Source organism: Nematostella vectensis, chromosome 7, assembly GCF_932526225.1.
Source record: "Nematostella vectensis chromosome 7, jaNemVect1.1, whole genome shotgun sequence".
Lineage (NCBI taxonomy): Eukaryota > Metazoa > Cnidaria > Anthozoa > Actiniaria > Edwardsiidae > Nematostella > Nematostella vectensis.
In genome coordinates this window covers 16,833,939-16,846,933 of record NC_064040.1, presented here as the reverse complement: position 1 = coordinate 16,846,933, position 12,995 = coordinate 16,833,939, and the positions used below count along the sequence as shown (strand labels likewise).

The window sequence follows — 12,995 nt, the reverse complement described above, 5'->3', positions numbered from 1 at the left end:
TTAGAGTAGTTTTCAAAATCTAATGTGACAAAATGCAGTTGTTAAGATGTAATAGTCAAGCCAGAACAAAAGAGAACAAAGAAATTACAGTGTATTAGTACTAAATAGTATTTCACAGGTTTTTGAAAACCACTCTAGGACGATTCATGAAGTTTCCTGTTTTCTAGGAGCTTGTTCAGATGTTTACACCCATTCTACGCTAAATGTACACATTACGATTAAAACCTGTCTTTCTGTTAAAGTGGGCAGAATTATTGACCTTTCAAACGGTATACAGCTTCATTGAGTAAATATTCGCCATTTTGCTGCAATTTGTTTTGGAAGCTGCCAGTTTTGCCAATTTTCTCATGTTCACAGCCCAATATTCAATAAATAGCCATGGCGGTAAGGAGGTTTGTGGAGGCAAATCAAAGTGACATCGACAAACAACGTTTTTTTCCTATAGAAAAGTTAATAAACTATAATCGTGCCTATTTTTCCCCGAGTTTTGATGCAATGTCCAATGTCTCCGTTACCTCAATTAACATATATTTTTCAGGCACAAAGTTTGGCCACGTATTTTTTCTTAAGAATTGAAAACTCCCAAATTGGAGCCTAGAGATAAGAGCGTAACCTTCGTTATCGCATTTTTTCCAAGATCAAAAATTATTAGAGAATTGTAAACTTTGCAGGTTTTTACAACTGATTAATATGAACGCAATACAATATAGATATTTCTGCTAAGCGTGAATTCGAAGATGTGGCAGCAACAGATTGTTTAAAAATAACCTCTTTTACCCTGTGTTACCGCATAATCTCCGTTACCGCGAGTTTAGAATCTTCAGCTTCTGGTCAAACAAATCAGCTTTTTTTTTTGTACCTTAATGGGATGTTTAGAGCCTACAAATATATTCTAAACATTAGTTTGAGTTTTTTTTTACTCTTTTCGGTTGGTTTTACGCTCATTTGGATTCAGTATAATGCTATTTTAGTCAAATATAGTACTTCCATCGAGGTCGCGCAAATGACATTCGCAATTACATTTCGAGATAATAGAATAGGAAGTGTAATAGTAGAAATATATTCGATAGGTTTTCAGTAGAAGATACTTGCATTTTTGCTTTATGCGATCGTAACTAAAATTGTAACGGAAAGATGAAAGCACAAAATAACGTGTCTATCTCCTTACAGAGGAGATTTTAAGCTCTTTACTGGGATAAAGTTCCTTATGCTCTATTTAAATCTAGTTATGCCGCGCAACAATTTATATACCCAGCGCACACTTATTATTTTTCCATTGGCGAAATTGTTAGTTTTGCACAGTTCCATGTGCAAGCTAAGTATCGACTCAAAACTCTCAAAAGAGAAACCTTAACAAAGCTTCAGCGCACTGCAAATTAATCACAAAGAATCGAGGTATCCGAATCGAGTAAGTTCTTCCTTGCTTATATGGGATTTTTTTTTTGTTAATGTTTAAAGATCAGTAACGCAAGAAGTAACGGAGGTGACTTTTACCCAAGTATAATAATTTATGCACTTTTATCCACTTTCTTGTCTTTCTTTTAGAACAGAATCTATAAGAATAATACTAAAATGCGGCTTCTAAGGCAGATTTCTATGTTCTCTTTGAGGTTTTTGCTTGCGTTTTCATTTTTTGTATTCAGTCAGTTGACTGGTTAGCATATACTTTCTACAATGAATACTTAGTAGTTGATATTTTCAATCATTCAAATGTTATTTTTTTCTTTCAATTGATATTCGGAAGATTGCAATAGTTAGGTTTTCTTTTATAAAGTGTCAGGGCAATTCTGCTAGTAACCTCCGTTACCATGTGATTTACTTCATCTTTTGTTCTTAATGTAATCAAGTAATTGTATCATACGTTATTTTTTTAAACGTAAAATTGTCTTAAAATATGTTGGCCCAAGGTTATAAAAAAGGGGATCCATAAAACCCGTAGTCCCAACTACAGAAGTTAATAAGAGTCTAAAAGTTAAAACAATCCTTTTTGGTGATTTTTGGATTAATTCAATCAGTGAGAATTTCCGGCAATTCTACTTTTGGCAATTATTTCATTTTTTGTTGACGAAAAAAAGGTTATTTCTAAATTTTAACTTGTCATTTTGACTTTGAATTAGAACAATTTCTAAGCTTTTTCGATATTGTCAATTTTCATTTTAAAATTGATATTTCCTACCTTTATTTAATTGAAAATTAGAAATTTAAAAGAACTTCAATTTCACATTTGGATGTAGCCATTTTGAATATACCCACCATTATTTGATATTTCTGTTTATTTTCATCAACAGAAAATAAGTCAGGGCGAATTTCCGGCAATTCTACTTTTGGCAATTATTTCATTTTTTGTTGACGAAAAAAGGTTATTTCTAAATTTAAACTTGTCATTTTGACTTTGAAATAGAAAAATACCTATGCTTTTTTCAATACTGTCAATTTTCATTTTAAAATTGATATTTCCTGCCTCTTCCATTTCACATTTAGATGCAGCCATTTTGAATATTTTTATACCATTTTATTATACGATATATCTGTTTATTTTCATCAACAGTAAATTGGTCATTAAGTCATTTTCTGGCAATTTAACGAACAAGGTTTATTTATTTCAAGCTTATATTCATTTCCTCCAATCACAGGCGGGCTACTTAGTATAACCATCACCATTTGCGGTGTACTGATTCCCGCCTTTTTTCTTGAAAAAAAATAAAATAAAAATGGCGGAATACTTGAACGAGAATCAAGAAGCGATAGAAAACCTGGTTAAACAAAATAAGTGTTACGAAGAAATAAGCAATTACTGACAGAAACATTTCCAGAAGTTAGTCGAGGCTATCCGGATAGGAATATCAGGCTATTCTGCAAGAATCAAGGTATCAAATGAATGACTGCTTCACAGGTGGACACAGTCGTCCAAGAACATGTATTATTGAATCATGTAATCATCATCAAGGGCAAAACGAACGTTTGGAGAAGAATGGTGAAATGTCACAGAATAGGCCTAAGGTCATCGTCACTTTCTTCTTCCTCATCTTCATCTCCCATTGGGGGAGGAATATGGGCTGACCCAAAATGTCCGCGGGGCCACGCACCACTGGTGCTATGCAGTACTGTCTTCTGGTTCTACAAAACGGACATCTAGATCCATTACTAGTAGCTTCTCCCCACTTTTCCGCGCAAGGCACACATCCGATGAGCTTGTAGCATCTGGGACAACTTGCAGCTGTTAGAGAGCTGGTTGAAAAGCATATTTAGCATTTGAAAAGCTCCTTTACTTCTTGCCGTGCCATTTCCCTTGTTGCGGCCTCTGAATTTGCTGCCAGTGATTCACGAGAGGGCTGATCGCAGGCATCGGAGACCATCTTTCGGATCTCCTCTAGAAGCCGACTTTGCTTTGGGTTCTTTCCTTTGCCTTTTTTCTTGTTCAAGAATAGGAACTCTGTGACAGTGTGATAAGAGGGTTTGGCCGCTGGCTAACGTCATACTCGTGGACGCCGTTGTACTCAATGTCATCTTGCAAAGAGAAGTGGGAGTTTTTCTCCCAAGTAATGTCGGCAGGAATAGACTTCTTTCTACCCCTAAAGTCTGTCAAACTGCACAACACCGACAAGCCGTGGATTACTCCTCGAATCAAGACCCTTATATCTAGAAGGCAGTCCGCGCTCGCCGCGCACGGAAAGGATTCGCACGAGTTTCACAGTTGGCGCAACCAAGTCCAGACCGCTATCAAGAACAGCAAGCGCGCCTATTACAACTCCAAGGTCAAGGGCCTCAAGGAAACTCGTGCTGGCAAGTGGTGGTCGAACGTCAAAAGTCTCTCAGGATCATCCACCAGTCGTGACGAGTGGTACTGTCAGCTGATCGGTGGATCCAACATCACGTCCACTCTTGATCTCTGTGAGAAAATCAACCAGTTCTTTGTCGGACTGACGTCTGATTTCTCCCCTCTAACTCCAGCTGATGTTAGTAGTATCCAAGTACAGGAAATCCCAGACAGCTATTTAATCTCCCCAAGGGAAGCCGGCTTCGCCCTGCGCGCCATCCAGGTTAAAAAAGCCCCTGGGCCAGACGCTACTCCAAACGTCATATGGAAACTTTTCTCGTTTGAACTGGCGCCGGTAGTTGCTGATATTTACAACTCCTCACTGCGTGACGGCTTCATTCCAACAATACTTAAGCGCGCCGCTACGTGTCCGATCCCAAAACAGCGGCCCCCCAGTACGGTGGAAAACGATATCAGGCCTATCGCGCTTACGTGCCAAGTAGCCAAGGTGATGGAGGGCTTTACCCTCAGCAGGATTTTTCCCCCTATTATGCGCAAGCTCGACCCCAACCAGTTTGCAGTCAGTGGGAAATCTACAACAGATGCACTTGTTTATTTATTGCACATCCTGCTTCATAACCTGGATCGTGGGAACTGTGCTGGGTATTTATTTTTCGCAGACTTCAAAAAAGGTTTCGACCTTATTGACCACAAGATTCTCCTGGACAAGCTTCGAGGTTATGACCTTCACCCCTGTGTTGTGCGCTGGATCGCTGCATTCCTCGAGGGCCGCACCCAATTTGTCAAGATCTCGGATGTGTCCTCAAGCCTTCACGCCATCAATTGAGGTATTCCGCAGGGGACCAAACTTGGCCCAATTCTCTTCGCCGTTATGTAGACGACCTTATGAGAAAATGGTTCCCGCGTGCGAAATTTGTCGACGAATTAACCATTCTTGAGATCGTCCCAAGGAACTCCCCCCCCGGTGATGAACTACTTAGTTAGTGACATTTACCAGTTTGCATCCAACAATAATATAGTGCTTAATCCGAAAAAATGTAAATCTATAGCGGTTGACTTTCTTGACTATAACAGCTGCGAGTGGTCTCCCATTTTCATCGGTGACACGGTCGTAGAACGCGTACGTAGTTTTAAGCTGCTCGGACTTACCATCACAGACGACCTGAAATGGGAGGCCCATTGCGATGTTATAGTCAAGAAAGCCAACAAGCGACTATACGCCCTAAGGCAACTGAAAAAATCCGGCGTCTCCCATAATGATCTCGTGGGCGTCTATTGTTTGTTAATCAGATCAATAGTCGAATACGGTTGCGTCGTATTCGCCAATCTGCCAATGTACCTATCATCATCCCTGGAACAAACCCAGAAGCGTGCATTGCGGATTATTCTTCCAGACACTTCTTACGATAATGCATTAGTGTCAGCTGGTCTCCTGACTCTTGAGACGCGCCGCAATAATCTATGCCGCCAGTATGTAGCCAACCTTCCACACGAGCATCCCGTCTTACAGCTGATGGACTCGAGGACATGTGTAGTACCCGCCAAATACAGTCTTAGGTCGGATACTACGAGGCGCACACAGATGACAAAAACCAAAAGACAAAGCGATTTTGTAACTGTAAAATATGTTAATTGTTAATTGTGTGTACTGTAAGTTTGTTGGCGCTCTCCCTGCAATTCAGTCTCAACTGCAATAGGGAATAATAAACATATATTATTATTATTTGTTTGATCACAAGACAATTTCTAGCAGATCTCCAAAATTGCGCACCTAGAAGAAAGATAAAAAAGATAATAAGAAAATGTTTTAATTGTGAAAGGCAGATAATAGATTACCATTGGCTTGACTGAATTTTGCATTATAATGTTAAAAGAGTTATTTTCATTTTCACTTTCAATGGGCATAGCCAACAGAGAGGGACTAAGTGCCTACACTGATCTCCATTTTGGAGGACCCCCCTAAAAAAAGAAATTGAAACTCAAGAAAAAATGGAAAGGCCGTTTGTATTGACCACGTAGTATGGGGAAACCCATCCTTAGAAAGCAAGCAAAAAAAATTCACTAAGTAGGCCATTATATCATGACGCCATTTGTTTACATTTGGTAGCAAGCTGTAATCCAGTGGCCCAGTGGTTATAGTCCAGTAGCCCGCCTGTGATTGGAGGAAATGAATAGAAGCTTGAAATAAATAAACCTTGTTCGTTGAATTGCCAGAAATTGACTTAATGACTAATTTACTGTTGATGAAAATAAACAGAAATATCGTATAATAAAATGGTATAAAAATATTCAAAATGGCTGCATCCAAATGTGAAATGGAAGAGGCAGGAAATATCAATTTTAAAATGAAAATTGACAGTATTAAAAAAAGCATATGTATTTCTCTATTTCAAAGTCAAAATGACAAGTTTAAATTTAGAAATAACCTTTTTTCGTCAACAAAAAATGAAATAATTGCCAAAAGTAGAATTGCCGGAAATTCGCCCTGACTTATTTTCTGTTGATGAAAATAAACAGAAATATCAAATAATGGTGGGTATATTCAAAATGGCTACATCCAAATGTGAAATTGAAGTTCTTTTAAATTTCTAATTTTCAATTAAATAAAGGTAGGAAATATCAAGTTTATATTTAGAAATAACCTTTTTTTCGTCAACGAAAAAATGAATTAAATGCCAAAAGTAGAATTGCCGGAAATTCTCATTGATTTAATTCAGCCTAGAAAACAATTAAAAAAATAAACAAATAAGAAACTTGATGTTATGTTGTGCCTTTTGCTATTTAGATTGAGCCAATGATACTTTTGAAAATTTAAAAGCATACGTCTCGTATGCCAAAAAGCGGTTTTGTTAAAATTTCAGAAACTTTAAATGTGGTTTTATTGTTTCAAAAAACAAACTTAAGATGTGCAGCAAAACGTTGGCGAGAATGAAAACCAAAAATACTCAGGGGAAATTAATCTTTCGAGCAGTTTTCAGGGAGGTTGAATTGTTTGGACATACAACTTCCGTACATTTTTGGCTTGCGGCAATTATCATATAAAGGATGTCCGCCAACATGAAAAAAAAGCGAAATGAAAGAACATTTGAGTATCAGAGATCGCGCACGTTTCCTTCTCTCGCCCCACGCCCCAAGAGGATGGGCGGGGTCGAGAAGGCCTTGGAAGAGAAAACGACACCCAATGAGCCGGCGATGAAAATTTTGCAATAAGTGATAGTACGGCTCCAAAACTAAGTACAAATCTATTTACAGTGATCTGGCTATCAACAACAAAGTGACGAATTTATCAACATTTTAATGAAATTCGAAAGATCAGCTAACTTGCAGAACCCCCATCCCCCTAAACAAAATCATAAGTATTAAATATAGCGTACCGTTCACTTTTAGTCAATAATCTTGTTTAGTCCAATTGATAGGTGTAAACACATGTGAAGTAAAAAATAGGACATTCCCATTTTAGGGCTTTATTTTCAAGGTCAGATTTGAATGTAGCAAGGAGCATTTCACTGCGACATTGGCTTGCCAGCAAGCGGTCTACATGGCTTGGGAGGTCTACATGGCTTGGGAGGTCTACATGGCTTGGGGGGTCTACATGGCTTGAGAAGGTCTACATGGCTTCGGAGGTCTACATGGCTTGGGGGGTCTACATGACATGGTTTGTGATGGTCAGATGGCTTGAGAAGGTCTACATGGTTTAAAGGTCTACATGGCTTGGGAAGGCTAAGTATTAGACAGTTGACTCGAGATTTTTGTATAATGAATGAAAAACAGGAAATATGGTATCAGAGAATGTGCGATAAGCTGGAAGATAAGATGAAAGGAGTCTACTATGATAAAACATGTTTCGTTCCATTTTAACTCATTGATCACAACACGTTGATTGCTTTTCGTAGAGTTTATTAATAAATATTATAATACAAATAAAGTGACCTTTTAGATCATGTTTTATGTTTATCAATTGGTATATACAAAATGGGCAATAAATTGCAATCAGGGACTTCAATTAAAGTAAAAGTAAAGCATAATATTTAAAAATAGTATGCTTACTATATGTGTTAAAAGATAAATAGTTGTTTGTCACTATTTTGCAGATTTATTAATACAAAAAATGATTGAAATAATAATAACAATGATATTCATCTGCTCTGTAGTTTTGACATATCAACATGTAATATATTATTTCTACAGTAATATTTTTTTCTGTTAAAGCTCCATATTACAGGTACTTTAAAATCCATTTCCAAATATGGAAACCACCAATAAATTATCCCTCTATACAAACATCAATAATTAACATCAAGCAAATTTGGATTTTGCCGAAGATAACTTATTATCCTTATTTCAAGAAATAACCCCATTTTGTTTTTCAAGATAGGGAATGAATTTCGAAGAACGTAACTTTGATTACGTAAACGGATCGTCACGAACACTTGAATGGGTTCCTGATATGCTAATCGCATGAATAATCATAAAAAAAAGCCGCGCCGAATGAACTAGAATGGTCTTATTTAATTGAACAATCTGGAAAGGCCTTTAAACTGCCCGAAGTCATTCTTTTTTCTGTATCCTAGCCATGCTCGTCAGGAACACATTACTTCAAACATCCCTGGAAGAAAAGGGTCATTATGTCCTAAAATGTCCAAAGAGCTTTGTGTCAGAGTAGGATCCATCGAATACTCTTTCATCAAATCTTCGACATTCCCCAACGGTTCGCAAATATCAAGTAAATTCTGTAATAGCGTATCAAAATCCATATCTTCGTAGTTTAAAGTATTTGCCAGTTCACAGCTCTGAGTGTTATCTGAGCTAGGTTTAGCATGTTCTGAAAGTAAGATGGCTGAAGAGGGATTTTTGATGCACATGGTTTGTATTGTTTCCGGAACAACATTATCCGTACACGGTTCACTTGGTAAACTGTCAGATTTAGATGTGACATGGCAGGGTGATTCTTGTAACAAAGTCAAACTTTCCACAGCTCTTTCAATCTCATTTTCGATTTCCATGCTTTTATCAAGAACATCAGGTACTTTTTCCTCAATATCTGCTTTATTCTCGTGTGAAATTTTTAGCCGTTTCGCCGGCCTGGCCGTAAAGTATCTTTCGTTTTCGATTTCGCATCGTAAGCGTCGTACGGTACTGGTAAGCAAAACCTCCAAACACATATCAGGGGCTCGTTTCCTCTTATTACGCACGCGTTTTTTCAAAGCCAAGTTGACAATCTCCTCTCTATGATTTGGACTCTCCCCGGTGAAGCACATTTTCGTAGCAAAAGTCCACTCCAACGGCGAACAAAATACAACAACACCACTGTGCGAGAATTCCGAACACCGGTACAGGGTAGTTAGCGTTGTCTTCCAAGACAACCAAATTTAACACATCTATACTTTGGATATATCTCAGTCCGTTGCCTTGTTGTCTTTAAAATAAATCGAATTTCTTTTTTTACAGTGAATATTTTTGAATGAATACACTAGCCGGAGCAGCCTTTGTGTGATTATGTGTTGGCCTTCGACAGATACGAAATATATAGTGGTTGTCACCCCTAGTTACACAAGATTGACAGGTCTTCCACCAATCAGAGAACGATGTCGTGACCAAAAAAAGTTATACAGTCACGTAGAAATTTGTAGAAATGAGCGATCACGAATTTTGAAAAAGCGAGAAATGCGTTTAATATGCGAACCAAAGTCATCGAAATGGACTCGAATCGCCAACATGAAATAGCTTTATCTCTTTTTACACTAATGGGTTTTAAGATGGCGTGTGTTCTTGTGGGTTTAGGCTAAAGCTCTCGGGGTTGGCATAAACGTTGTTGCGTGACAAGTCTAAGCCTGTTCGTGACTGTCACTCCTTGTCGTACGTGCAGGAGTAACTGGGTCAAGGGCGATGACGTCACGACGGTAGTTCAGTTCCGAGTTGCTGTACATCGCGGCGGCTATCCAAGGATGATACAATATAACGAGGGCGTATTATCTCTCTATTTCCTATCGATAATAACAAATTACACCCCCTAACAAACACTCGAATAAAGTAAACCTTAGCTGTTCAAAGGATGTTTTTTATAGGGTAGTAACAGCTACAAAACAGGGAGCTTTCGACAGACAAGAGGACAACAGAGGTAGGGTACCGGACTATGATGACTTATATAAGTTGATGCAAATTGTGGTGAGAGATGAAAGGGAATATTCCGGCAAAGTAAACCAAGGTCAAGAATGGAGGCAAAACTCTGAAAGAGGTGTCGATCTATGTTATGCCTTGGAGCGAGCGATAGAATCTACCGACTGGGTGTTAGATGTTAATGAGCCACGTAGCAGACAAAACCTGTACATATAGTTTGGGGAAGGGCGAAGGTTTACATAGCACAAGGGAGGGGGGGCGTGACAAATGAATGTATAAATAAATGATAAGTAAAGTTATATATGGGTAAATAAAAAATAAGTAAGCATCCAAAAAAATAATAAAAAAATGGATGAGCAATAAATACAGAAATGGATAGAAGCATGGGTACATGACGAACTTATAAACCTCTAAATGACCAGCAATTAACTGTCACTAGCAATATGAATGAATAAATAAACTAATTAATGAACAAAAAATAAATAGATAAATAATCTTTGCTATTTCACAAACATTTTTACCACGACAAATATTATTGGTAATATTATCATGGCGTGATGTCACTTCAAGTCATTTGCAGCTCACAGAAAACAAACGAAATTTATGTCTAGGTTACGGTGAAACCTTGATATAACAGGACCGAAAATTACATTGTTAAATCGAGAATATTTTCCGTTTATTCTATGGTTGGCGGGAGCTAAACATGTCTCGAGTTTCGAAAGCGATATTCGTAAAATGGAATAAGAAACCCGCGTTTATATTATAGCTATACTCAGATGGGGCGCATGACTATTTTGCCCGATTGGCGGATAAAATATTTATATCACACAATGTTTACGTTTATTTATTGCATGCACGTGTGCAAATTGCGTGGGTGTTATTCTGTCTCATGTCACGGAAGTGTGTCCTTCCGTGACATGTGCATGGGTGCGTGTCACGCTTGTGTCACGGAACACGGCAGCGGAAAGAGCACCGGGGGCAGCGTACAACTAAGCCGCAAAATAATATTCAAAATAATACCATTTATTCTAAATAATACAAGATATACAAGTAATTCTTGCGTTAAGTTCGGCATCAATTTATCAAAGATGAAATATTTGTCATGATGGTTTTCTGGAAGTGTTACTTATTTTAATGCTTCGTCTTGTCACTTAGTCTTTTCTGATAAGTAATCATGAGATTTTAATGTTTCTATACAGTTCAGTTGCGAAGCTCCCCTTCCTTCCCTTCCTTCTCTTCCTTCCCTCCCTCGGGCGCCAACAAAGCGTTATCTTCTTCTTGAAGTATCGCCAATTCTTGGACTTTTAGTTTATAATATTCATGACTGCAACTCTCACCCCTTGTGAGTTCTCACGCACCAGTCCTGTTGATGCACGTTTCTCTTCTCGGACCATCAATCCGGCAGTCATCCGGGATATCACTCGGGCTCCACTGATAGCCTCGAGTCTTATCATCCGGGTATTCAACGCTTTGACATTTTACACAATGACCGCAAGTCCTTACATCCGGGTACCACCAATCCTCATTCGACTAGGCGCCTCGCTTGCCTTAACCAGCAAGGAATTCTGGGGTCCGGTATCCCATCTTGCACTGGAGCTGTCAATCACACTAGTGGTGACTGTGACGTCATACGTGGCGGCGGCGGCGAAGGAGAGCAGGAAGTGAGCGCTGAAATAGTCGTTGTGTGGCGTGACAGTCTGTTCCAGGCTTGTCACGCTGTCATGCAACACCTGAAAGACAATATTTATCAGCTTCTATGAAGAGACAGCTCCGTAATTTGGCGGGAGAAACAGAGGGGGTACGCGATATTGAATGCGTGATTCTAGAAAAGAACCATACAGCCTCCCCCTCCCCTCCCTCCACACATTTGTCTTGACAGGGGTGGGATGGGCAGTCTTTCAGTACCAGTTTCCGATTTTACAGTTTGTTCACACTTAACGCGGGTGGGGGATTCGGGGGATGGGGGATCCGGGGGATGGGGGATTCGGGGGGTGGGGGATTCGGGGGATGGGGGATTCGGGGGATGGGGGATTCGGGGGATGGGGGATTCGGGGGATGGGGGATTCGGGGGGATGGGGGATTCGGGGGATGGGGGATGGGGGATTCGGGGGATGGGGGATTCGGCGGGTGGGGAATTCGGGGGATGGTGGATTACGTGGGGGTATAGATCTTCCTTGGAAACGCACGAAGGTATGAAGAAAAGGCAGCGCTTTCTCCATGTTCTTTACCCTCCCGTCCCTTACACTTGCTACGCGGACTGCTCCAGACATAGATGTCATAATATATCATAGCACCCATCATAGCACCCTTAACTCAGCAGAGACGCAAGTGCACACGTTCACGTCTTTGATTTCAGACCGTGAAAAGTTTCACGCAGTCAGGTTACAAATAGGGGGAAATACATAAAAAAAATGCATCAAATAGTAACTTATGCTATTTTGAAATTCGTGTCATTAGTTATGCATCAAATTCACGCATATCTAGTTCACGCATATTTGTCTTAAGGTTATAATCGCAACGGGACTGTTTACACATATCAGACGATTGAGAGCATCCGAAATAGTCGTGGGAATCTTTTGGCCTGTTTCCGTCTCTCGTCAGAGCAATAACATTATGTCTAGGCTGTCTTTTATGTCTCTTTTTATTCATAATACAGAATACTTGGACATGCAAAAACAAATAAGTGCATAGAAATGCCCAGCACCCCTATCCCCTTACGCTCGATTTCCAGCTCGTTTCTGTGAGCCCGCCAGGCCCATGATGCCCAGGGGACGGCTTGACAGCCGACCATCCCCTGCCATTTCTCGGAGAAATGTAATGTAATGAACACGTTTCGACAAGCACCGATAAACAACACTGAAATACAGCTGCGTGCGAACCTCAAAACGTCACGCCTTAGACAGCTTACCTTGACTTCCGGTGACTGTTGCTTTTTCTCTTCCGGCTTCCAGGTTACGTGCAGACAGACAGCGCTGATGTCTCGGTAGATTCCAGGCTTCCCGCGGTACTCGACAACGCCCTCGACTTTGAGCACAAACTGTGTATCTAGAGGAACGGGAACGGACTCGGAAGGAGAGGATGCGGAGGGTGACAATGCCAA

General features: G+C 39.7%; 1 protein-coding gene across 1 annotated transcript in view; it reads right to left on the bottom strand.

Annotated features, from left to right (window-relative positions):
• Nucleotides 1–10,902: 10,902 nt before the first annotated feature.
• Nucleotides 10,903–12,995, bottom strand: part of LOC5516047 (integrator complex subunit 7) — a 29,464-nt gene continuing 27,371 nt past the window's right edge. The window contains exons 24-25 of the mRNA XM_048730104.1: nucleotides 12,804–12,995; nucleotides 10,903–11,625 (exon numbers count right to left, since the gene is read on the bottom strand). Coding sequence (XP_048586061.1) covers nucleotides 11,395–11,625; nucleotides 12,804–12,995 — 423 coding nt within the window. The 3' untranslated portion in view covers nucleotides 10,903–11,394. The remainder of the gene's footprint in view (nucleotides 11,626–12,803) is intronic.